The sequence below is a fragment of the Antrostomus carolinensis genome, unplaced genomic scaffold, assembly GCF_000700745.2.
Source record: "Antrostomus carolinensis isolate BGI_N321 unplaced genomic scaffold, ASM70074v2 scaffold22205, whole genome shotgun sequence".
Lineage (NCBI taxonomy): Eukaryota > Metazoa > Chordata > Aves > Caprimulgiformes > Caprimulgidae > Antrostomus > Antrostomus carolinensis.
The window spans coordinates 1-26,739 of NW_010317476.1; the positions used below are offsets into that span (position 1 = coordinate 1).

General features: G+C 46.1%; 1 protein-coding gene across 1 annotated transcript in view; it reads left to right on the top strand.

Annotated features, from left to right (window-relative positions):
• The first annotated feature begins 407 nt into the window (after positions 1 to 407).
• LOC104518697 (mitogen-activated protein kinase kinase kinase 3) overlaps positions 408 to 26,739 on the top strand; it is a 45,413-nt gene continuing 19,081 nt past the window's right edge. The window contains exons 1-6 of the mRNA XM_010168601.2: positions 408 to 465; positions 978 to 1,087; positions 11,629 to 11,672; positions 13,143 to 13,242; positions 19,126 to 19,239; positions 20,722 to 20,833. Coding sequence (XP_010166903.2) covers positions 408 to 465; positions 978 to 1,087; positions 11,629 to 11,672; positions 13,143 to 13,242; positions 19,126 to 19,239; positions 20,722 to 20,833 — 538 coding nt within the window. The remainder of the gene's footprint in view (positions 466 to 977; positions 1,088 to 11,628; positions 11,673 to 13,142; positions 13,243 to 19,125; positions 19,240 to 20,721; positions 20,834 to 26,739) is intronic.

Here is a 26,739-nt window from a genome sequence, read left to right on the forward strand (position 1 = left end):
TTGCAGTTGGCCTTGTTGAACTTCATGAGGTGGCTCCTGAACTTTATGAGGTGGCTCATGAGGTTGACTTCATAGGGTTGGCTCTATCCCTGGAAACACTTGGTTTTACACAAAATACAGTATCTATATTTGTATTTTTACAGTAATAGCCTTGTCTTGTCTGTATCATGAACGTGGAGCGTGCAACAGGTACTCACACTCCTAACGGGTAGGTTGTGCCCTAGGTCTTGATTGGACCTTTAGTGGTTGTGGTTGGTATTTCACAATGAAATAGTTTATAGGTCCCTTAAGAGACTGTAGATGTAAAAGTTTTGAAAAGGAAACTGGTTTCAGATCAAATCTTGAAAAGGAGATTGGTTTAAAATCTTTCAAAGTTCATTAGCTACTGCAGAAATCAGAAATACCACATGGGCTCTCAGTGCATCTCTCTTCAGTCCTGGACAGTTGAGTTTGTTGTCTCTTCTGGTAAGTTTCTTGCCTTCTCCCCTGGTTTCTCACTGGCTCTAGTTTTGATAGTCAGTTGTGGCTCTTAAGACTCTTTAGTGAAGAGGGAAGGAAGGAGGAGGTGAAAAGCCAGGTTTTACTCTACCTGCTACATGAGCATTTTGGGTCCTGAAAGGTTTCTGTTCTATAAAGCATCATCTTATGCCTCACAAACCGGATCTGGCCTTCCAAAGGGCTCCATGGGCAGCAGACATGGGCTACGAGCTGGAGGAGCAGTGGCCGCCCACACTCAGCCACTGACTTTTCTGAGGATCTCACTCACCTGTGACAAAGAACCTGTATTTTCAAGACACAGTGGACTGGGGGGACTGTGGTGTAGTCTTTGAATATGTCTCTTTTAACAGGAATACTAAACCTTATGTCTTTTGACTCATTTGGGTTGAGAGATTGTGTTTGCAATGCTCTATTTTTACTCCATACTTCCAGAGGCGAGGTTGTCCTCCACACTTCAGTTGTCTCTCCTTCTTTTGCAGATGAAGAAGAAGCTCTGAACTCTATTATGAAGGATTTGGCAGCGTTGGGCAAATGCGGGGGGCTGCTGGACAACAACAGAAATAAAAACAGTGTCCACTCCAGCAAACAGGTGAGGCATTGCTTGAGTCCATCCTAAGCTCCAGTAGACAAAGAGGTGGGCATGGTGCTCACCGTGCTGGAAGAACAGAGTTTAAATGTTAGAGCTGAAGTTAAAAAGTGCTGCAGGAGCTCAGCACATGAGAAATAAAATAATTGTACAGAGGCATAAGCTTTAGGACCTCTTTTGGAAGAGCTGAGAAGAAGCTGCATGCATCCCTGTATCACAGAGCACCAGTGGAAGAGCAGAATCATAGAATCATAGAATGGTCTGGGTTGGAAGGGACCTTAAAGCTCATCCAGTTCCAACCCCCCTGCCAGCAGCAGGGACACCTTCCACTAGACCAGGTTGCTCAAAGCCTCATCCAACCTGGCCTTCAACACTTCCAGAGAGGGGACATCCACAGCTTCTCTGGGCAACTTGTTCCAGTGTCTGACCACCCTCACAGCAAAGAATTTCTTCCTAGTATCTAATCTAAACCTCTCCTCTTTCAGCTTAAACCCATTTCCCCTTGTTTTGTCACTAACAGAAGAGAAGAGCGATACCCCAAATCATTCATAAATATAGCAGTAGAGCCTGAAACTGGCTTTAAATATCAAATCCTACTCTAAGGCACTTTTTTCTCTTCCTTCTAGCACTGAAAGGACTAGAACTTGTTACAGGCTGTGCAGCTTTAAGATTTGGATTAGTCGAATGTTTTCTGTTGACAGTGCTGATGAAATGCAGTATTTATCATGTGCACATTTTACTTCAGATATTTGAAAGACAGACTGCCAACTTTGAGCTGTAGACACCCAGGCTCTTTTGGGAGGAATAATGTCATTCTTATATAAAGTGTTTAAATATTAATTACTGGTGTTTATCTTTATGCTCCTAAAACCAAACATTTTGGCTCTGTTGCACATTCAGAGTTGATTTGGTGAGCAAAAACATTGTCCCTTGAGCAATGTCAGAAATTATTTGCTGACATTGATAGAATGGCTCAAGTGGATTTAACAGCCTGTTTGCATATGGAATGAATATTATGTGAACACAAAAGTTGTGAAGAAATAATTCAGTTGTCAAAATAGCAAGGAAAAAAAAAATAAAGAAGAAGGGGGAAAAATAATTAATAGGATTGGGAAGCTGCTGGAGAAGCATGCGAGCAAATCCACTCAGAATTCCACTTCTAGTGCTGTGGCTTAGGAGAAGCTTGCGATCAACTCTGCAATCGCTGGATGCCTAGCTAGGAAGAAAACAAATTGTCATTTACTGTCGTCATGCATATTTTAATGGCACTTGTGCTGCTAACAAAGAACTCTGGATGCAGAGGGGAAGAATCCTTTCCCGAATCCCTCTAGACTTCCTAGACACATGCAGACGAAAACACGTGCGCACGTAGCATGTCTTGTTTGAAAGTGTGTCCTGGTGGTAGCAGCTGTCCAAGTTGAATCACTGGATCTGTGTTCAGCTCATGCTGAAATAAGTCCAAGATGTTTACAAAACTGACCGGAGAAATTCAGAGCTGGCTCTCTGCAGCTGCAGGCGAAGCAGACAATCCAGCACAGCTTTGGATGGCTCCGAGGGTAGCGAGTTGATGGGTGGGGACCATACCAAGCCATCTCGGGATGCTTTCAGGATAGCAAAGTTTTTTAGACTCCTCTTAAATAACATATTTGTTTTCTCACAATGGGAGAAAATCCCTGCTGTCAGTTTTGAAAACTATTGCTGTAAATGCTGCAGATACACATGTAAGCAGATATTTAGTCACAAATAAGGAAAATAATAGTTTTCATTGTCTGAATTCTTATCTAGAAAAGTTTCATGAGATTGAAATCTTGCAATGAGTTTGTATCCTCAGCCCATCCACTCTGTATCTTCATTTATAAATCACCAATTATGTTGTGCTGTACTATTAGCTTTAGAATTGCTGGCTCCCACTTGCATTTAATTTTATTTTATTAGGAATCAAACTGTCCTTCCCAATTAGAACACTGATACTTGGCAAAACATTGCCTCTTATACATTTTTTTCTTTCTATCTGTAAGCGGACCAGCCGTAGCTGTGTGCTTATAGTTACTCTGAGCTCCTTGATGGAGGAGGCAAAAATAGTCAGCATCCCACTCTCCTTGTGAATCCGGGACTGAGGATTCAGACCAACAGGCCCCACGAGATGAAGGGCGTTGGAGTATGTTGAATTGTTGCTTCACTAAATTGGACTAGCTGGAACAAGTCTGGCTCGTGGGACGACGGGAGTCTAGCCTGTGAGGTGGGGAGTGGCCAAAGTAGGTGGACTTAGTGGGGACTTGGTTCATGTTTGCAGCTCAGAAACTTTTAATCAACTTGTTTGGGTCACTTTTTGGTTTTTTTCCCTTGTTTTTTAGCACAGAAATTGATGTGGAGGAGGAGATAGCTTTGGAAATGCTTTTGTCATGCCTGTGATTTGTTGTTCCTTTGGTACTTGGTGTTCCCATTTATTTTTTATTTTTTCCTGTGATCAGGTTGGCTGTTTGGGCTGAAGGATGCACTCACTGCACAGTCTCCCTTGTTGGAGAGGGAGAGTGAGACATGGGGCATTTACATGCTAAATTTCCCTCTTGAGAATCTCATTGTAGGTGTCTCTTATAGGGCCCTGCAGCAACATGCTGACATTGAAATACTTGAGTCTGGACGTTCAGTTGTTAGATTAAAAATATTTTTTATTTTTTTTTTCTGTGGAACAATGCTTTTCTGAGGGATGGGAATCCTTTAGTTAGTGTTCCAAATTTCCACTGAAAAACACTTTAAACAAGAATGTGTTGATTAACTAGCCTGTCCCTTTGTGGCTTGCAGCAGTTTTTTGGTCCACAATGAAACACAACCGAAGTGCTATCTCATCCCTGTCCCCTGGAGGGGTTCCTTAGTGCTCTCTTGACAGAAGTTGAAATTTGGAGCCTGCCAGATTGTATTCCTGGTAGGCCTGGGCCACACAAGAGTGGAGTTGGTGGTGATGTGTGCTACACAATATTTCTTTCCAGAAGTATCGACAGTTTTGCTTCAGGTCCTTTTGTGAAACAGACTTATCCTTTGGCAAGTTGTGTAAAAATCTTTATTTTTTTTTTTTTTTTACTTTGCTTTACTTGCAAATGAGCTTAGGACTAAAGCTGAGTTTCTGGATATCTAATGCCTCCTGGTAGAACAAGCTGGAAATGAGAACAGCAATACTTGATTAGTTTCTTCCCTTAGATTGCCCAGGCAACTGGCAGCAGATGTGATGGCTGAGCTTGACTCTCCCTTCTTGGTCAGGTGTGTCAGCCACCACGTCACGTTGCTTTTCTGCCTGTAAGAAAACAGGGTGGAGAGATAGAGATGGAAGCTCTTTTCTTTCCATGTGGAAGTCACAATCTTTAAAATGGAGCCATTCTTTGGGAACAGAGGGATAATCCTGACATTATTCCTGGTGCATTCCTCTATTACTCCTTTTATCACTCCATTATTCCTCCTGCATCCTCTGGCGTGGCTGGAAGGAGTCCTTTCAGCCAGTCTCCTGGACTCAACAGACAAAGGAGTTTGTTTATAGCAGTGGCTCTGAAGAGGGGAAGGAAGAAACAGTAAAATAAAGATCTGCATTATGATCACTAAGGAAAAAGATGAGAAAGAAGGGAAACCACAAAGAATGAGAAATCCCAAACAAAAGTATGGAGGAGAAAGGAGCAATTATATTAACATTTATTTTGGATCTGTTTATTTATGTGCACATCCATTTATATAAATAGTCCTTGGCAACTTACAGTATGAAGTTGGTTGTCAGTGCTACGCTTCAGTCTAAGGACAAGGCATTGGTGTGGGCCTCTATCACAGCTGATGACAGCTAGCAATTCCTTTACCATGTTAATTTTGATTGCAAGTTCTCCCACGGCAATCAAGTCCAGTACTTGTGAGGAACGTTTTCCCAGGCACAGCAAATGTCAGACCGACCTAAAAGTTGTTCTTTTAGTAAATTACCTCCGGATGCTCTTCTCTTTGGTAAGTTGGATGCAGGACAAGGCTTGCTCATAACTAGAATCAAATACAGCTCATGTTCTAGGGCTCTCTGAAGGTGTTCAAGCAGACTAAGAGGAGTTTGGCTTTGTCACCTCTGTTTTACCACTGGGGGATATGATGGGGGTCCATAAATATCACCTGGAAGATGAGAGTCTCTATGAGGAGATCTACAGGGATTGCCCCACCTCAGGGGCAGAAGCAAGGGACCAAGAGGACAGCAGCACTGGCTGGGCGAGCCTTGGTTGGAAATGGGAAAGGCAGTGGAGTCCCAAGGATTTGGGGAAGAGGCTTTCCCTTGTCTGTGTGAGGAGCTGACTTGGGTGCTAAGAGGGTAATACCAAGGAGAAATCCAGCTGGGGAAAAAAGCTGTTCCCTGCCAGGTGGGTGGTTTGGCATAAACGTTTTGAAGCCTGTGATTTCTGCTGCTGTATAAACCAAAAATATCTATAACAGGGAGAAATGAGTCCACTAGACCTCATCTTTCCACTGGCCTGTGAGCTGCTCACGTGCTGGGCTTGATTTTTCAGAGGAAAAGAGCTGTAAAGATCCAGGGGGACCAGCATATCTCGTAGCTTCCACCCTCCACCCCTGAAAGGAGAAGGGGGCAATCCCAGACAAACCCCTTTCTGTCTGATTGCTGAATAACCCGAAGCGCGTGGGGGTTCTGTGCAGTTAATTCCTAATGACGCGGATTAGTCATCTCCTATTGCGGTTTAGGGACGCGGTCCAGCTGTCTGGCTTGTAACGAACATCCCGTTGCTAAAAGCAGGGGCGAGCTCAGGACTGCACGTTGGGGAGGTGCAGAAGTCCCCTCAGCTTGGTCCTGTGGTGCTGATTTCTCTTGGCCAAAGCCAGAAGTTGAGGAGAAATCCCACGGCTTTGTGGCTTTGTACAGAGGAGTAACTAGAGCACTAACGCCTGAACGCTGCACCGCTCAGCAGGGTTTTCTTGTTGTTTCCTAATCCAACAAGTAGAAAATGAGAGAAGTGAAATTCATCCCTCTGCTTCCCCTCCAGCATGCAGAAGTGGGTCTCCTTCATTGCCCCTGCTTTACCTTGGGGGAAACTGAGGCAAAGTAAGTGCTCAAGGTCTTGTGAGTGTGTGAGAGCAAAGCTGGAATGAGCTGCTCTTGGTGCAGCTCTGAAGGGAAGAGGAAACGCCTTGTGATGATTTTTCCTGCCTTTCTTGACCTCAGAAGTGTTAATGCTGGACTCAGAGGGTTTTGTCCAGGTGGTTTGTGAGGTGACCATGGATTTGGGTGGAAGGAGTGATCCAAAGGCCCTGTGTCCCCATGACATCTCAGCATGGGTAAAGCTGTCCTCTTGTTAGGTTTGACAAAAGCATTTTTAAAAGCAAGCCACGGAGGTAGAGTCTGACCAGAACGCTGTTTCTGATGGTGGCTGAATTTGGGAGGAGGTGAGGACATGATTGGGGTGAGTCTTTGAGCTTGGTGCTTCTCTGGGATTTTGCAGCGTGGCAGTTTTAGATACTTCAGCTCTCGGTGCCACACCAGCACACAGACAGACGTGGAGGTCCTGACCTCAGTCGGTGGCATCGAGGCGATGCAGTGAGGGTGTCCCTGCGCTATCAGTCACTGTTCTCCACGGGCATTGCTCAGCTTGGGCTCATACCCCTGATCTGATTGACCCTCTGGATGTTCAGCAGCCAAGGGTGCTCAGCACCTCCTCTTCCTCCAAAGCCGCTTCCATTTTAGGCCTAACAGCATGTTTTCCTGCTCTCCGTGTGTGCTTTTATTACAAACAGCAGTCAGCTCTTCAGGGATCTCTGTAGAAGATTATGATTCACCTCGTTTGGAAACACTTTTTCCATTTTTTTTCCAACATTTTCCTTAATCTAAACCAGCGTGCAGGACTGGTTGCTTTGGGGGCTGAGCTTGGCTGAGCCCGCCGGGGTGCATGGTCCCCAGCCGAATGCCTTGTGGGCAGAAGTGGTCACCCCTTTTCCTCCCCCCCCGATTCCCTTCAGCGCTTCCTCTGAAGCTTGGCAGTTGTGGTCTTTTTGTGAAATGAGAAGTTTTGAGGAAGGAGCTAAAAATACCTCAAGGAAAGCCTGGAAAGATGGTGATGGGTTTGTGGCCACTGCGGTGGCTTTGCTTTTTCCTTTCTGAGGCGGATGGCAAGAAAGAGTAAAATGCCATTTGTTAGCGGGGCTGGAGGAAATGCCGGTGCAAGTATATCGGGGAAGAAATTATTCCAGAAAAGAAGGGAATTACTGTGGTATTTCCTGTCGGGGTTGTCGCTTATTTTGTTTGTGTCACAGCAGGGCCTACAGGCGCCAGCCGAGACGTGGGTTCCTCTGTGCCCCATGTTGTGCGGAAATGCACGTGCAGAGGGAAGGTTGCTCAGTACATACAACCCAGGAGATCAAACATCTACATTTTGTACTTGGCTCTGCCACTCTTTTGCTACGTAGAATGAATCACAGAATGGTCTGGGTCCAAAGGGATCTTTAAAGATCCAAACTCCCTGCCATGGACAGGGACACCTTCCACTAGACCAGGTTGCTCAAAGCCTCATCCAACCTGACCTTGAACACTTCCAGTGATGGGGCGTCCACAGCTTCTCTGGGCAACCTGTTCCAGTGTCTGACCACCCTCATCATAAAAAATTTCTTTGTTATATCCAACCTAAATCTAGCCTATTGCAGTTTAGTTGCAGATTAAAAGTATTGCCCCTTGTCCTGTCACTACAGGACCTGATAAAAAGTCTCTCTTCATCTTATAAAGCCCCCTTTATATATCTAAAGGCTGCAATAAGGTCTCCCCACAGCCTTCTCTTCCCCAGGCTGGGCTTTTTCTTCATACCCTTAGGCAAAGCACCTCATGCCTTCATGCCTCAGTTTCCCCTGCTTGTGCTGTTATGTGCCTCAGCTTCCGTGATGCTCCATGAAACCATCAATGAAATCCTCTGCCAGAGCTCAGTGCCTTGCAGCATGGCTTTACCCCTCTCCTCCACCATATTTAACACACCCTTCTTGGATGTCTCAACTCATTCTCCTACACCAACTAATGAACTCTTGATTGTGGGGAGAACAAGGCTGCCATTAACCTAATTTCACATCTGATGGCAGAGAGGGCAAATAGCACGACTTGGATTGTGCAAGGAGGAGTCGCTGTTGTCTTCATTGCTCACAAAATTGCAAAAGTGAGTAGGACCTGGCAGCCTCCACCACCTGCACCTCTTCCATGACCTGCCATCAAGCATTTGCATGTTGTGTTGAGGTCATTATGGAGAAGATGCTGGTCCTGCCTTCCCCTCGATGGTGCATTTGAGATGCTGGGTGCAGACTGGCGTGAGGCTGTGCTCCAGCACTTGGCAGTGCCCCAGACTGCCTGTGTAATCTCAAACCAGTTGCTCCAAACCAGATTTTCATGGGTGTAAAAAATCACAGCCTGCTCCAGTTTTTAGGAAGTGCTTTGCATCCCCCTGGGACTTCCTAGTGCTTTGGGCACTGCCCACCTCTTTTTTTTTTTTTCTGTTTTAAAAGGAAAAAAGTATTTGCTGCTGATTAGCAGTGATGATGAATTCAGCTTTAGCTGTGGCTGAAAAACATGAGCAAGCCCAGGGAAGATTACAAAATAAAACTGTAACCAACTTCTCCGACTATATATATATATATTTCCCCCTCTTCTAAATGCTTATGAGTTTAAGGTCTTGGTTTCATTGAGGGAGGCAAGAGGTAATGGGTTTTATATCAGCAGAAAGAATAAATAATAATCTAATTAACAAATGAAGGGGGTTTTCATTCCCATATTGCAGCCGGTGTGTTTGTTGCTCGAGCAGAGCAGTGTGGGGCAGCTGGCTTACTTCTGTTGGCTTTGGGCCATAGCACATCAGCTCTGTTGTTGATGTAGAAGAAAAGGATGCAGAAGGGTTGTGGCTCTTTTTTTTTTTTCCTTTTCTTCTCTCTCTGGAGCTTTGTATGAGTATTTTGACATTTTCCAGCCACAAGCTGTTTTTCAAATCTTATTTGTCTGTGAAATTTGTGTTTCTCAGCATAAACAGGCAGCGCGTGCTACGTCCCAGCTCAGTGCAGCGTTTGGGTCTGCGCTGAAAGTGAAACCTGTGTTTTGAAAGGTTTCCTGCAGTGAGGCCAGAGCTGCATGAGCTTTTCCCCTTACACGTCCTGCTTCTTTGTAAGGAGAAACCTCGAAAGTTCCTTGCCCTGATTTTTTTTCTCTTACTTTAGACAAGGGCTACATCCAGTGAACCCACCCTGGCTGATTTGCTGCCAGCATCCAGGAAGGATGAACCAGCCCTGTTTAGAGAGGCACATGAAAATAAAAATTGGCATAAAAGGAGACTGAGGGGAGACCTAATTAATGTTTACAGATATGTTAAGGGCAAATGTCATGAGGATGGAGCCAGGCTCTTCTCAGTGATGCCCAATGGTAGGACAAGGGGCAGTGGGTGTGAGCTGGAACACAGGAGGTTCCGCTTAAACTTGAGAAGAAACTTCTTTACAGTGAGGGTGACAGAGCACTGGGACAGGCTGCCCAGGGAGGTTGTGGAGTCTCCTTCTCTGGAGACATTCAAGACCCGCCTGGACGCCTTCCTGTGTAAAATTGTTTAGGTTCCTGCTCCGGCAGGGGGATTGGACTGGATGATCTTTCGAGGTCCCTTCCAATCCCCAACATTCTGTGATTCTGTGATAAAAGAACCCATCTCTCTTTTCTTTTCCAACAGAGAGAATCCAGAGTGGCAATCCCACCCATATTTGCCTGTCTCTCTAGAATGATTCGGACCTTCAACACTTGGTTGCTTAAGGTCATCTCTTCTCCTTTTGAATTTTGGACTATTTTAGTTTGGTATTTTTACGGGTTGGGCTTGGTTCTAGAAGTGAAGCTGGAGTTTGTCCAAATGTTGTGGCTGTAGACCCCGAGGTGATGTAAGTGCCTGTTCAGCACAGGCCTGTAAAACTGCTGGAGTGCCCCATTTGGTGACTGTCCCAGCACTGGTTCTTCCCAGACTTTCTGGAAACACAGAAAATACCATGAGCAGAGATAAAAATGATGTGTTTTGGATGATCTGAGATATTTACCCTGAATCTGCTGGGTTTTTTTAAGCTTTTCAACTGAATTGCCTCCAGCCTTGGCTTCCTGAACTTCAATGGGTGTTTGCAGAACTTGAAGGGTTTAAAAATAAACCTAAGGATGCCCGTCCAGCTCATTTTCCTCCTTGTAGACAAAACTGTTTGACCGTGGCTCTGCTTTCCCTCTGAGAGGATGGAAAGTGTGCCTTCACGCGCTGGCAATCCAGGGTTAGAGATAAAGCCCTGGCACAGGAAGGGCTGTCACCCACCCATTTGGGGATTATCCCTGGGAGATGCAGGAGGCGTGGGGTGGAGCCCTCCCTGGGGTTACACCTCGGAGGGAGGCAACAAGCACTTTTTTCTCCATGGGAAGAAAACCACTATTTGAGGAGGTTTGTGTGCGCTATGGGGGCAGAGCTCTGGTTAACTGGGGTGACTAAACCTGATCTTGGAAGTAAAGAGAGTTTTGATCTGCCTTGGAGACCATGGGAAAGTCCTGGCATGAGCCAAGGGATGCTAGAAGGATGCTTGGCTCAGGCTCGGTCTGAGAAGCTGAATGAATGAAAAGGCTCCTTGTGGTCTCGATCGCTGCTAAATATGCACAGAGGATGGGAGAAGTGGCTTTTGCTAGTCCCTGAACAGTTGTGTGCCCAGTCTGCCCATGATTCCACTGGGTCTTCTCTGGGCAAATTTAATGATTTCTCTTGAGGTGAGCAACAGGTCAGTTCAGGGTGGGCATCTACTGTGTAGTGATGCCTGATATATTCCAGAAGCATTTGGCCAAGGCCCTCAGACACATGGTCTGAATCTTGCGACTGTCCTGTGCTAAGGCAAAAGTTGGACTCGATGATCCTTGTGGGTCCCTTCCAACTCACAACATTCTATGATTCTATGATATAGTGTAGTGATGCCTGATATACTTTGCATTTTATATGTCCTAAGAAAATAACAGCCACCCCCTCACCACCCCAGAACTTTTGACTTTTAAAATCCAAGTCTGTCTCTCCACTTCCATTATAGCATGCTTGCTTTTATTTCTTATTTCTTTGCCCTGAATATTCCTGTGTTCTATTAAATATCCTCTGAGCTCTGCTTTTTGGGTTTCCAACAGAAAAGTACTTGGCTAAAACCATGGGAAGTGCTGAAGAGAGGCAGACATCAGACACTTAACGTTTGCCTCTTTGATAATAGTGCCTTGTTCCCAACTGAGCTCAGAGCATTCAAAATTTTCCACTTTTATTAATGCATTTTATTTAAACTGTTACACAGATGTGTGAGTGTCCTCTTGTTTACTGAAGACCTTATTCTTTGACAAGCACATTCATCAACAATGTGGAGTTTCCCCAAAGTCCTTGAGTCCAGCAGGCAGCTTGACCCTAAATAGACCAGACACCCACTGGAGTTAGGAGAGTCTCCCTGGGAACTGTGCTCAGCTTTGGAGCTGCGTGTCCATCTGGGATGCTGGTTGAGACTTAAATGTTTTCTGCTTTTTCTTTCAGCTGCGAAATGTCAGGATCAAGTTTGAATATGAAGGAGAGAAAAGGTATGTACCCAACCCAGTCCCCCACATGTTCAGGGACAAATTACCCTATTTACCCAATGTCTTCCTACTGACTTCAGCCAGCTGCAGATGAGCTCACAGCAGGATTCTTTCCCCTAAAATCAACTACAATTTTATATGCAAGGGCCTTGCCTTGTCATCCTGTTTGCCACAAATACCTCCTGGGATTTGCACACAGGCAAAGTGATTCCAAGCTGGAAGTCATTAAATGCCTCTTACCAGGAACACAGGGTACACACTTGGATCCTTTTCTCTTTTTACTTCTTCAGCCCTGCTGAAACACAGCTGAGCTGCAACTCTACAGAAATGTGTCCTTTCATTAGCAGCCTATGACACTTACTTAAGATAACCAGATTTTGGGCGTGCGTCCCATAAAAATAGAGCTGGGAGTTAAAGTTTGCCTGCCCTTCCCTGCTTGACATTTTCATGGAATCACCTCTGCTTGGTGCTCAGTGATTGTGACAGGGCAGGACACAGGGCTGGAAACTCACAGGCTGATGGTCCAAGATGCATGTTAAAGGCAAAGAAAAATTAATATCACCATAGAGCTAGACTGTACCTGCTGCTATGTACCTGTAGAGCTGCTACGTGTGATGGTACAGGAGAGTCACAGGATGCCAAGCAGCATTATTCCTCTACCATCCGTCCTCCCTATTCAGAGCCACTTGCTGAAAATGGAGATGATAAATCACTGACCGGTGCCTGATCCTGGGTCTTCTCCAGTGAAGGGTTGCTGTATTTTCTTCTTTTCCACCTGTACCTCACAGTAGGGGGAGGGTCAGAGGAGCTGCACTAAGATTTTTGGTAGATATTCTTGCAGGGTAGGTCAAGTCCCCTCTTGGGCACAGCAAACAAGCAGTATTTTGATGAGTGTAACAGCAAGGAGTAGCTAGAACAAGTCCAGAGAAGGGCCACCAGGATGATGCGAGGGCTGGAACACCTCTCTTATGAGGACAGGCTGAAAGAGTTGGGGCTGTTCAGCCTGGAAAAGAGAAAGCTCCAAGGAGATCTTATAGCGGCCTCCCAGTACCTGAAGGGACTACAAGAAAGCTGGGGAAGGACTTTTCATAAGGGCAGTTAATGACAAAACAAGGGGAAATGGCTTTAAACTGAAAGAGGGCAGGTTTAGATTAGATATTAGGAAGAAGTTCTTCACTGTGAGGGTGGTCAGACACAGGTTGCCCAGAGAAGCTGTGGCTGCTCCTCCCTGGAAGTGTTGAAGGCCAGGCTGGATGAGGCTTTGAGCCACGTGGTGTAGTGGAAGGTGTCCCTGCTGATGGCAGGGGGGTTGGAACTGGATGAGCTTTAAGGTCCCTTCCAACCCAAACCATTCTATGATACGATTCTATGATAATATGGGTCCTTTCTTCTGAATTATCAGTCTAATCCCAAATTCCAGTATGCTTCTACTAAATTGAGACTATTTTTGTGTTTGTTTGTTCGTGTATACAGGATTATCCAGTTTCCAAGACCAGTCAAATTCAAAGAAGTGGTGCAGAAGGTCACAGATGCTTTTGGACAGACGATGGACTTAGTCTGTGTGAACAATGAGGTACTCTTCTCCTTATTGCTAAGGGAGAGTTTTAGGGTGCCTGGTGCCCACTTCAGAATTGAGCAGTGGTTTGTTCTTAAGGACCTAATTTAATGTTGTACATGGATGCAAAGAAAAATAATCTTACTTTGTGGTTCCTAGCTAGTGAGCATACAGTTGGATTCTCAGACTCAACTCCAGGCTTTCCCCTTCTCAAAATTATTTCAATTAAAGCCTGTTAAATGGTGATATAAGAACATTGTCTTCCCTCTAGAACAAAAAAATCCCCCTCACTCAAACAAGGTAAAGAATTAGGTAACTGAAGTGATGGAGACATCTTTAGTTCAGCTACACAGTCAGCTGCAGGAGATGTTTTTCCAGCAACACCTTTGGGGCAATAGAACCAACTTTCAGAGTGTCCCTCTCCGGTGAGACAGGGCAGAGAACAGCTGAGAGCAAATGGCTTTCCTGAGAGCCACGTGAAGTGACTGTAAGCTACTGTGTGTTTGGGTTGGAAGTGAAGCTTTCCCATCTTGGGGTCAGTTGCAGGAGCATGGTGAAGTCCAGAGCCTGAGGGACAGCGCTGCTAACACAGCATGCTTTTATCTAACATGAACTTTGTTTCACCCTAAAACCCCAGAATCATGTGCATGTTCTTGTGGTTTGGTCTGCAATGAAATGTGCATCACTGTAGGTAGGCTCCTCTAGCAGGTCCTGTTCTTGCAGCCATCACTCTGTGATCCTTGCATTTTAAGGCTTGAAGACCTTTCTACTCCAACCTTCTTCATAACACAGGCCACTGTCCTTTTCCAACTTCTTCTTTGAGCCCAACGCTGTATCTGAAAGGAGGGTACTGGTGAGGGCCTTCACCTAGAAGGAGGCATCCTTGGCATCTGTTTTGGTGTGCTCAGTGTTTTCCTGTGAGACATCCTCCCATGAACGGGGCAGGCATCTGGAACCACTGGACTCTTAAGAAGGCTTTGAGAAGGAGAACAGGGCCAGATGACAAATTAGATAGGCCTTTAAACACCAGTTCTTTTGGATCTGTCCTGACAGCTTGTTCAGGTATTAATTGCAAATGACTGAAGTATGAATGGAGAAGGAGGTCATGAAGAGAGCTTTTTTTTTTTTCCTTCCTTCTGTTTCAAGGGAGATTTGCTCCACAAAAATGTTGCTGTTCTTTTACAATAGGTACCTCTTGATACCAAAGTGTCCGCTGGGTTTTGCCTTTGAATGCAGTCAGGTTTCTAATCTTGGGCATTCTCTGACAGCCCTCCTGGGAAAAGCTTGCCATTGAATTCTCCAGGAATGACTCATTTCATTCCAGGTTTCTTTCCACTGGAAGAGGAATTTTTTCCAGCGACAGCAAACAGAAGCTTAAATAATACATTTTATCCCATGTTAGACACTGTCTCTCTGGGCATGTGCACAGCACATAGCAGGACTGTGAGCAGGCCTTTGGGTACCCCTAACTTCTTAGGGTTGAGAAAGACCTTCAGTATTATGTTTTTCTTTACATAAAAATTCCTATTTGTGAAAACCCACACTTTTGAGAAGAGGTCTGAGCAGTAGTAATTCAGTGTTGTTACAGACAAAAGTGACCTTTGGGGAGATAGCCTACATGTCCACATGGTGACAGCCTGGCAACTGGCTCCTAGCACGTTCTGGGTCAGGTCTTCTAGTCTCATGACTTCAAGTCTCAGAGGTAGCCTGACCACAGACTCACTATAGTGAAATGTTTTACCCTTTTTTTTTGTGCTCAAAGAGAACTGTGCAGTAATTTTTTGTTGCCATCAGTAGCACCTTGTAGACCAAAATTACACTGAGGTCAACGGGCCTCTACAAAAGCTCACTAAATGGCAGTCCCTGCCACGGTGAAGCTGGAGTCCTGAAGCCAAGATCAGCGAGATGAGCATGCCAGCTGGGTGGAGCAGGGGCACGCATGAATCACATCCTGGTGGGACCATGGAATCAGCAGGCTTGGGCTGGCATAGATAAGAGTGGGGCCTGGCCGTGGGTGTACTGCATGGGGCATGTCTGCGCGTTAGCACTAGGCTGGGCTCATCTTTCTGATGAGTGGGACAGCACAATCCTGCCTGGCCATGGACAGCCCGGTGTGGTGTTTGTTACACGGCTGGTTATGTTATGGATTGAAAGACAGGCTTCTGCAGCAAATGCTTTGTCTGAATTTGATCTGTGTGCACTGCTAAACAGCTGCTCTTACCTTGTCATTTGTCCCATCTTCATCACCAACTTGTGACGTGACCTTGGGCAGAACACTGAACCTCGGTGTGCCACCAGTTCCCTTTTGACTTCCCCTTGCTTGTCTCCTCTGAGGCTGTCCCTCAGCATCATGGCAGAAGGTTAGGGAGAGTTAAAACCGAGGGAAGTGGTAGAAGCTCCATTACGGGGGGGAGGAGAAGTGTTTAAAAGCATATTTAACAAACATTTGCTGAGAATTGTTGATGCCAATTGGTCCTGCATCGGGCAGGAAGATGAACTAATTGACCTCTCAGATTTTTCCCCAACCCTGTTTCCTACTATTCTTTGGCTTTCTCCAGTGTCTTACAGAGTGAGGTCTCGCAATACCATTGTAGTTGATGAAAACTCACCCTTTGCACTCACTTTCTTAGGCTTCAGTGGATTGACTACCAAGTCTCATACTGAAACATCAGGTTCTGGGGGAGGATACTATTTAAAAACAAATCTATTCAGTGAAACTTCTGGGTAGGTAAAACTTTGCTGTTCATCCCAGCTGCTCACTCTGCAGTGTAGACAGAATAAACCCAGTTGCTGGAAATACACCCTGGCAATTACTTCTGTGGTTCTGCATGAGTCTATATTTAGTTTTGTGCCTGGTGGATATCTGTTCCTGATATCCATATGTGCCACACTCTGGAAGCCAAATGGATCCAAATCTACTTGCCAGATGTGGGCATTAGGTAAAGCCAAGCTAAATACTGGCTCCAGGCTCTTTTACAGGAGGGCAATTTCTCCCTGATGTTTTTGGCTCCTCTGAAGCAGGCGTGCAAATGTGTTAATGTTGTGATATTGGAGTGATGGGGTGACCTGCAGAACATTCTGTTCAAAGCAGCAGCTGAGGAGTTGCTCTGAACACTTGTGAGGAGCTCGGTAAAGGGATGGGTGAGCAGTGGGACTGTGCTTACAATTCACAGTCAGATTCTGCTTGGTGGTGAAACGAGGGGGAGCATCTCTCCACCACTCTCATTTCTGTTTGGGTGAGTGTAGGAGAGAAGGCTTGTCTCCTTGATGCACCTGTGGAGCCCTTGTGAACTTCAAGAGGGTTAAGTAGTGCACCAAGAGAATATCTCTTAAGCTCTACTGCTTAAAGAAACAGTGAGAACAGCTGCACAGCATTTGGGAGACATATTCAATACCATCTCTGATATCTGCTGTGACCACGAGTGATTCATTCAGATCCCAAAGTTTAACCATGAACCATGGGATAACTGTTTACTCCATGGACCTACTGAAAGCCCTGAATAGTTGATATCTACCTGGTGACTTTCATTCATGTCCAAGCCCTGTCCCAGACTGGGAATCTGTTTCCAACCTCGATTATGAGGCCCAACCCAGGTAAGACTGGTGTTGGTGTTCTCTGTAAACCCCACAGCTGGTTAGGTCCCTTGCTTGGGAGGTAAGGGACATCTTATTGAACTTTTCCCCATCTGGTTTGGTTGAGAACTCAAGTCCCTTCCTCAACAGCCTATAGGACATCCTGGGGCAAAGCTTTCTCAAGAGTTCCTCTCGGAATCTTTTTCCTACACTCAGATAACTAAATAGTTTTCAGATGAAGGGAGCACAACTTGATTATCCCTCTTCCTAAGTGAATGTGCTAAATGCTTTGCTCTAGAGTAACTTTTTCTGTCTTTTTGTAGAAATTTCTCAACCACATTTGCATACCTTACACCAGAATAGCACTCCTAACTCAATCTGGAGTTCGTTGCTTAAGTATCTTTTGAGAACTGGCCTTGTCTTTCCTCAGCAGTTACCACTGCTGCCAACAATTACACCTGTCAGCTTCACTTTCTAACCTCTTAATCCAATTTCTGGATATCTAACTGTCCCATACAAGCTCTAGGGGTCCTGGGTATCTAATTTGGGACTGTAAAATCTACAGAATAGCAAGTTGCATTAAACTTGGCTTTTGCAGTGTCCCTTTGCAGACCTATCTTTTAGTATCTCGAAGCTGAGTGCCTAAGTAGGAGCTCAGGACCACCTGCTATCCACAGCTGCGGGAGCTTGGCTTTCTTGGTGGGACAACGATGTTCAGCCTGATGTTTATCATATGAAATAGGTGGCTTGCATATGGCTTGGATCCTTGTTTGCAAAATAGGGACAAAAGATAACCTTCTTATGACACAGGATAGGAGAAACTCTATCCAAACCTTGAGTTGTTCACAGTGTAGAAACAGCAGTCACGAAGACACCTAAGATGGGGCTGGGTGGGCTGAGGCTGAAGTCCTTTGGTAGAGAAGGTGACTGTAGCAGTTTCCCGAGGTGAAACCTCATCTCTGTTGGCCAGGGCCCACAGCCTTCCTGTGACCTGGTCATCCCTGGAGTCCTAGCCTCAGTGCACACAGTCTGGGGTGTATTTGTCTACGGGCCAACAGCCAAACCCTTAGCAACACCCGGGGATCAAAAAGGTAGACACAGGCGGCTTTTGAGTGTCTTCTTCAGGAGTGGTTGATCCAAGGTGCATTTGCTGTGGCTGGTGGTGTGAACCCTGATCACCCAGAGGCCTGAGCTGCCTTTCAGAAGTCCTGGGCAGCTGTGGCTCCCAGTAAGACCAGTGGGAGCCTACTGGGAGCTGTGGCTGCTCGGTCCCTTTGGTAGGTGGAACTGCTGTGTACTTTGGCACAGGCACAAGTATAACATGTGCTGTGTTGGCTGGATTCAGTGCCAATGCCTGAGGCAACCTAGAGAGGCTGAGAACTGGTTTTCATGAGATTAGGCAGAATGTCCCTGGATGAGGGGCAAAAAACTGTGTTTTTAATCTTAGCCCAGGGCAGCAGAAGCCCACAGAGCCCCTCTGAAGTGCAGCTGTGTTGGGCATTGGAAGCTTTACAGGCGGTCTGCAGGACGTGGTTCACCACACAGCAATGTCAGGAGGGTCAAATTCCCTCTGGAGATACAAGGGCAGTAGTCTGCCACTTACCAGGAAAACATCAGGACCTTTAGCTGATAGACAGGGCACTGTGTAGCTCTCTGTTCTATTTGTCTTATAAAGAGCAGAAGTGGAATTTGTCCTGCTGGAAGTCAAAGAAGTGGTTCTTGGAGGGAGAGCAGTGCACACCTTTCACATCAAAAGGGAAGGGGCTCTTGTTTGTGAGATGTTCCCTGATTTCACCCAATGACCAAACACTAGGGAGACTGTGCCAGTTGCAGTAGTAGGGAAGGCCACCGTGGATCTACCAGAGTAAATCCTTGGGTGCAGCTCACTGCTTTCTTGGAGCACTGTTGCATGACCATCTTGCCAGGAAGAAACCCAGGGAGAATGTGTGGGGCTGCTTTGGGGCTGGGTAGCAGCAGGTCTTGCCCACAAATTCCAAGATCAGAGCAGCTCCAGAACAGCAGGCAGCAAGCCTAAGGTTTCATCTCAGCCCTCTCCTCACTAGCTGAATTGGTGATGTGACCTTTAAGCTTTCTTCTTGTAGATGTTTTGTGTTGTGATGTTTTGCATCTGTTCCTTGATAGAGAGAACTTGGAAGAAAACTAGTGCTTGACAAGCTGGAGGGCACGGGGGCTCTGTTTTCCATCTGCCTTCTTGGGTTTCTCCCTCGTCCCTTGGTACCCAAACTGCTCACTCAAAGGATCAGGCTTCCTCTGTTTACCCAAAAGCGTGACACTGCCATGCTCTGGTGTTTGTTCAATCCCTTCCAGCTCCTGATCCCACTGAAATCCCAGGAAGATTTGGACAAAGCGATGGAACAGTTGGAGCTGAGCCCTTCCCTGAAGAGCCTGCGGATCCTTGTGAGCACTCCAAAGAAAGCAAACGTGAGCCCTTCACCTTCTCTGCTCTTTTGTGTCCGGAGTGAGATGCCTTGTTATTGTGTTGGGGAGTGGAAACGAGCCTCCTGACGTTGCAGAGCAGAGGGCAAGCTGGTCATGAGGGGAGTCAATCCTGCTCTGGCTCAGCAGCTTGGAAATCCTCCTATGGTGGAGGTCCAGAGAATGAGCTCAGCTCCTTCTAGCTCCTTCTGCAACCTGTGAGGGGTTAAATTCTGTACTGATCCTCAAACAAGGTTAAACCCCAAGAGAAACCCTTGTGCATTCAGCCTGGGGAGGCTGTCACCATTCCTCTGCAGGCTCTCCATGGACAGGGTGATACCCTGGCCCTTGCCATGCTGGGTGGCATTGTAGGGACTGTTCCTTCCATGTGGTGCTGCAGTACTGAAGGGCAGGGAGAGCAAACTGGAGAATCCTTCAGTCTCATGCAGGACCATCGTTTTTTTTTTTTCCATTTCCCCCATTATTTATTTATTTGTTTTTCCTGAGCTCAGTGGTTTTGCAGTGAAGCCCATTAGCTTGACCTCGCGTGCACAGAGCTGCTTGCCAAAGCACATGTCGTGCTGCCCCAAGCACAGGCTGTAAAGCAAGGGATTTGCAGATGTTGCAATTCTGTTTCTTCCTTATATTTCCTAGAAGTACTGAAGAGACTAGGAGTCATGAAATTCATACTGCTTGTCCTCATGCTACCGCTGGTACTCACAGCTCCTGGAACTTCTCCCGCTCCTTTTGAGAGGTTCTCAAAATGGGCAGGGACTAGAGTCCCAGAGGAAAACTGAGCCATCAATCAGAGTTTCCTAAATCTGGGGCAGAAATGGGGTGATCTACCCTAGCAACTGTAGGAACGTTGCAGTATTGCAGGTTAACTACTTAGAGCCAGGTAGATTCATGCATCCCTTTGAGAGTAGGTCAGACTCTTCCTGAAGCATGTAACCATGCAAGAACATATGATTCCGAGATCATACCTTAAATTATCACATCACCATTCAAGTTACCAGCTGGAATGTCATTTCATTGCTTTCCCCCTCATCTGTCTTCTGTAGCAGAGCCTGATCCTTCACTCTCTGTTCCTCTGCTCTGTTACAGAAGAGCCTCTGCAGTGCGTAGGCTGCCACTGAAGTCTGTGGAGCATGGAGGAGAGGCTCTGATTTTGGGACTGCAAACTTTGGTTCAGGGCAGGGATCAGTCTCTCTGTCTGTCTGGAAATAACACAGTGTGGGAACAGTATATTATGTCGAGTATCTGTATTGTTGTCAACTGGAGCTCAATCTTACCTTATTAGGGTATTTTAATAACAAAAGTGAATAATTAGTGGATGATTTTTGGATCAATCTAGATTACTTACATGTCTCTTTTTTTTTTAAATGGTTCTTGGGTAATATGGTCTTGGGCTGCCAAATACATGGTTTCACATGGTGTGCCTGCAAGGGCTCTGGCAGCATCTGATCATTCCCTTTTTCTCATTACCAGCTCCTCCAGCCAAACAACAGTAAACAGCACGAAATGAGGATCTCCAGATCCATGGGTGATATCATGGGATCCCTGTACAAGGACTCTGAGAGGACGCGGAAGTATTCAACAGGTCAGTGACATGCAATGCTCTGCGAGGTGTTTCATACTGTTACAAGGTGGACCACCATCCTCTTTCTCTTTCCTGTCACAAGCCTGTAGCTGCTGCAGTCTGGATGGCCACCCTGATGTCTCCCACCAGTAGCTCAGTGCAGTTACTGCTTGTCCTCAGCATGAGGAAAAGACTCTGCAAGGTGCACAGGTCGGACAAGGTTGTGCTGAGCAGACAGTCATGTTGGGCATGAAAAATAAGAAGAGCAGGAGATCTGAGGTGTAATTTGAGGGAGGAAATGCAGTGAAAATCTCTAGTTAATTTGGTGCTGCTGAGCTTCATCAAAGTGAAGAGTGAGGATCTATAGAAAGCCTTTTTGAGACCGTGACATCCTTTTTTTCCTTTAACCATCTGCTGTTGTTCTCTTGGCATCTCTCCCTCTTTCCCCATTAGCAAAGTAACGCAGATGACTGGGCTTGGGTGACTTAGCTCCTGAGCTGAGACCAGCTTCACTTACATGAGGACCAAATATGTGTCTCTGTGCCACCAAGCTGTTCTTGTTGGTGAAATGAAGTCTGTGGTGGTTGCTTTTGTGGTTTCTCAGGAGAATGGATGTGGGCAGTGTTTTGCAGTGGTCATGTTTCAGATGAAGGGGAGCATCCCTTTCCTTCAGAGGTGCTGGGAGTAGATACCTGCAGCCTCTGAAGCCAGGCTGGCAAATGCCCAATCTCTTCTTGCAGCCCTGCAGGGACTGGAGTTTGGCCGTAGCCTTGTGTGGTCTTTTCTTTGGTTTTCTGTGCTTGAATTTATGCTTTTCTTGCTTTCTAAAATCCTCTGAGCTTTTTTGAAATTACAAGTACTCCTGATGAGCTCTCTGTAGGACCTTTTGTGTGAAGAACCTTACAGGATTTTATAGAGAGCAGGGTGCTTTGTGCAGAACTGGTGAAGCAGCCCCTAGGACTGGGGGTTTAATTATTCATATAACAACCTATAAGCAGGATTAATGATTTTGTCCTACAGTGAATGTTCTCTGCTGTGTCGGTGGGTGTTGGTTACAGGGTAATCTCTGCAGATCCCTATTGTTTTTGTACAATTATTCAACAACTGGAGAAACAACAGCATCAGAGGCCTTGAATAAAGTGGGGCCCTCCTATACAAATATACATGAAGATATACTTCATCTTCTAAAGATCCTCTGTACTTATATGGCAGTAAACACTTCCAAACTCTTTTCTCTGTGCAACAAAAGAGTCTTTTTCTCCAAGGATTTGCCTTTTCTCTGTATCACAGCCTGTGCTGCCTTGATAACGTATCTTGTGGTTTGCTTCATCGCAGACAATGATATATAGGAAATGTTCTTCTAGGGTAGGTCCCATATAGGCCCTTGTGCAGCCATGCCCAGCTCTTACTGAAGCCAGGGGTGGGTGGTAGATGTTCAAGAGCTCTCTTTAGGCCTGGTGTTTGGATGGGTCTTTTTCTATTGTGGTTTGGGTTTTTTTTTCGTAGCTCACATGGCTCTTGAGAGTTTGCCCAGAGTCTGGCAGAGTCACTAGATGATTCTGAATGAATTGCACACACAAGTAGATGGTAAAGCACAGAGCCTCAGCAGAAACTGTGCTTGTGCAAAAACATCTCTGCTGCTCTTTTCTTGGCACTTGTTGAGCTGTTAATGGAAGCCAGTGAAGAGCTGTGGCATCGGGAACTGTCACTGATGTGTGAAATGACTGTGATGGGTGGAATTGATCCCATGTGTAGCTGTACTATCATAGAATCATAGAATGGTCTGGGTTGGAAGGGACCTTAAAGATCATCCAGTTCCAACCCCCCTGCCATCAGCAGGGACACCTTCCACTAGACCAGGTTGCTCAAAGCCTCATCCAACCTGGCCTTGAACACTTCCAGGGAGGGGGCATCCACAGCTTCCTTGGGCAACCTGTTCCAGTGTCTGACCACCCTCACAGTGAAGAATACTACCCTCACTAGCGAGAAGATTAGTTCTTGCAGAGTTAAACTTTTCTACTAACTTTTATGCCATGCTTTGGCTTTTCCATACTGTTTTGGACCTCCTGTAATACCAGGAGAGTCCCTGACCAGGTCTGCCCCACTGACTGTGAGGTGTCACTGCCTTCAGCAGCGTCCTGTAGATAAGACAAGGCAGACAAAGGAAGAGATATCAGCTCTGCAAGGGTGAGAGCCTGAGATACAGATGGATTTTGAGGGAATGCCTGAACAGCAGCGTGGAGCAACGGGTGGAACATGCTGGTTTAATCTGGGTAATGGAGGAGGAGGATTTGGCAGCGCCGGATGTAGGATACAGAGTGTGCTAATGTTGGGATCTTCAAGAGGGTCTTCATGCCTGTTGCTGGTGCACCAAAACCAGTGTCCTTGGTGTTGTGGTATAGTTTGGTAGCAAAGGTAACCAGCCCACACTACAGTTATCCCTCCATTTTTTTCCATTCAGACCTTCAGTTTTGCTCTTTGTTTGAAAAGAGGTTTCAAACCCTCTGCATGGTAACAGCACACCAGACCTCTCTTTGGAGTTACCTGGGGTCTGTATGAAGCTACTACAACCCTACTTAGGAGGAGTTTGCAATCCAGCAGGTTCAATTTTTCTGACCTCCTGAGTCAGAACTGGGTAATCTCGCAGCTGGGCAGAAACTCCAGTGAGCTGAAAGGGAGAGCAGCATTTCAAACTCAGCATAAAACTGAATGTCAGGCAGTAGACAGAGATGATCCTGTGTTTGTGGTTCCTTGAATCAGGAATTTCACTGAACTTGGTGGATGGTCAAAAGGCAGCCTGAGAGCCTGGGATTTCTGTAGGAGAAACTATTCTTCACTTGCAGTTGCAAGGTATTTCACAGTGTTTGCTTCTGCTGTCATCAAAGTGGTTGCTATCAAGAGAGGCTTTTAACTCGGTTCAGCTTTTCTCTTGAAACCACATTTAAAAGGAGATTTAAAGTGACTTTGTAAAAAAAGGTGGTTCAGGGTCATGTTCTCAATGTTTCTGAGATGTCTTATGTTTTTCTGCTGACTCTGCCATGTTAGCAGCAGCAAAAAATAATAAAACTGCATGTTGTTGGCACAAGAGCATTTGGAGGGGGAGGGGGGGTAGATGTTCTGGGGAAGATTTGGCTATTTTTGCTTCTGCTGGACAGAAAATGTCTTCACTCCATGTCCCTGAAAAACCTTATGTGAAGTCAATATTTTCTTTTTTTATCCCATAAACTTTTTCAGTGGAAATCCTCCCCCCCACCATCCCCCCTTTTTTTTTTTGAGGAGGGGAAAGTGGAAAATAGTCCATTCTCTTGGTGACCAGCATCTATAAATGTTCAGCTGAGTGCCAGGAAACTTGGCTAAAATCTATTTGGGTTCTGAATTTTTAAATAACTGGGGGTTGTTTTTATTTACTTTGAAGAAATACATGTTTCAGAACATTAGCCACAAATTATTAAAGAGCCCCATTCCAGAATCACCATTTCAGTGGAAACATTTGCCAAAAGCTTTATTTTATTATTTTATCATGATGGCAAACCAGGCTACTGACCTGTGGCATCATGTGCTTGTCAGCCCCCTCCAGACCAGGAGTAAATGCTGGCTGGGTGTGTGTTGTCAGTTATGGACCAACCATGGGAACAGCAGGACTTTTGCTTTGGAGAATTGCCACCACAGTGATGGTGCCCAGGTTTTCATGGGTGCCTGGACACGTGTACAGCAACATCTAACCCCTAGTAGCACTCTGGAAGGATCTGAACATAGATTTCTGAGAGAGATGGTACAAAGTGAGACATCATTTCTATCTTTGCATGAACGCGTGTGAATATGGGCACCAGGCTCTGTTCGTGCCCAGCAGAGAACGTGGTGGCCCCAAATGGAGAAAACAACTCGAGGACACTTGTGGGAAGCAGAGACTTTGCTGACCAGATGACCCTGAGAAACACAGACATGAAGGTGATATCTGTGCCCTTCAATTCTCAGGGTCACAACATGAGTCTGTGATGTTTTTTAATCATTAGAAAATTCCCTGGCCAACCCTGTACCAACGAGTAGTGCCTGGGTACACATTGGGGTAGGATGGGCTTGGGACCTGTTATAGGACTTGGGATGGATGAGACCCTCCCCTGTTTTGAGAGAAGGAGGAGAATTTGGCCGTGTGCATCATGCCAGCTGCTTTAGGGCAAGCAAATGGGCTCTGTCCCACATGTTAGTATAGAAGTACCCTAAAGTTTGCCTTAAATCAAGATACAGGAATCCATCCTTGAAGGATCAGATGGAGAGAAGGGAAACTTAGAGGGGTCTTACTGAAAAAGAAGAAATCAAGGGAGATTAGGTCCATCTGCTCACACCTCCCCATGACAGAGAGTGAGAAATTTCCTGCAGGTTTATCTCTTCTTCTTGTGCTGCTGTGGCCTGAGCTCCGTGTTTCTCTCAGGGCTCAGAGGAATGGCACATCTTGATGTCATGTCCTTCGTTTGGCTTTGTGGCGACGTCATCCCAGGGCTGGGCTCTCTGTGGCTGCAGCTGCGAGTGTAGGTGGCTGCCAACAAACCCTCCCTAGCTGTGACTTTTAAGGGGCTTCTATTCTCCATCAGGACCCCTGCTTGATGCTGATCGGTGATGAATTAAGTTTTGGGAAGGACCTGCCAGGACAGGGACAGAGTGAAGCCAGAAAATGCAGAAGTGGAGGGAAGCCAAGGCTGGCACAAGGGAACTGGCTGTATGTGCAGCACCACAAACTCTGCACATACGGCACGAAAGACACTTCTTAAATAAAAACAACAGAAGGGAACATGAAAGACCCCAGCAGATGCCAGCAGTGACTGTGAGTCTCCATGCTGGCCTGGTTCACCCTGCTCAGGACATACTGTGCTCTCGTCTCAAATACATATGGCTTTACATTAGTGCCTGTAACATGGAGCAGGAATCCCTTCCCAAAGCACCTTGCTCCAAAGGGTAACTGAGGTCAGATGCTCAACTGGTGCCAATCTGCAGAGTTTCTCTGAGTTCAGGAGTCCTCAATAGACCTGCTGGGATCTGACCAGAATTTGTCTTATAAAATACCTCGGAGCCTGCTCCATCCCCACTGGCTCTGAGGACTGGAGCTGACGTGTAATCCTGTAGACTCCCTGAGGACAGTCCCTTAGGGGTCTCCTCTCTCTGCCTGGTGCTGCTGCTGTTTCTTGAGTATTAGGTCAAGTGTGAAGAGCATCTGTGATGTGTCAAACAGTCACGTCGGGGCTTGTCTGTCCGTTTCTTCCTCTGCCTCTGGGTGGGTAAAGCAGCATTACCTGATATAACCAATGTACCTTGTGAAGCCCCCATTAGGAATGAAGCCTGACATTGAGTACCACGGTTGTTCTCTCTCCCTGGCCCCGTTTTTCATTCCCCACCACCACCAGCAGCACTGAGATTTCCTCAGGTTTTGTTAAGGGGGCAGGATAGGGCTGGAGGGAGGAATCAGCCTTGGGCTCTGGCGCTGTGGTCCCACCACCTCCCCATGTTCCTCCTGGGCAGATGGGCACGCATGGATGCGAAGCAGCAGCAGCCAGTACTCCTGGAGGTGTGAAGCTGCATAAATTCCTTTAGAGCAGCTCTTCTACCCAAACAGCCTGACTGAAAGAGATCTGGTTCAATCCAGCAGTTTCCAGGCATGCAAAAACCTAAGCATTTTGTTTAACATCCTTGCCTGCTGGGAAATGGCTAGTGTCTTATCCCCTTTTACAGTTTTTGGCAGGAAATGTGACTCTGAAGGTCAAACACAACTGACCTGATGACTGGGAGTAGTTGTTACAGGCAAAGGCTTAATGTGAGATCATGCAAAGTCTTTACACTTGTCATAAATCTCATTTAACTCCCTGGGTTCAAAATCAAATGTGATTTTACAAGAGCATGTACAGCTCTTTGTAAAATCTGAGTTGAAGATTTCCTGG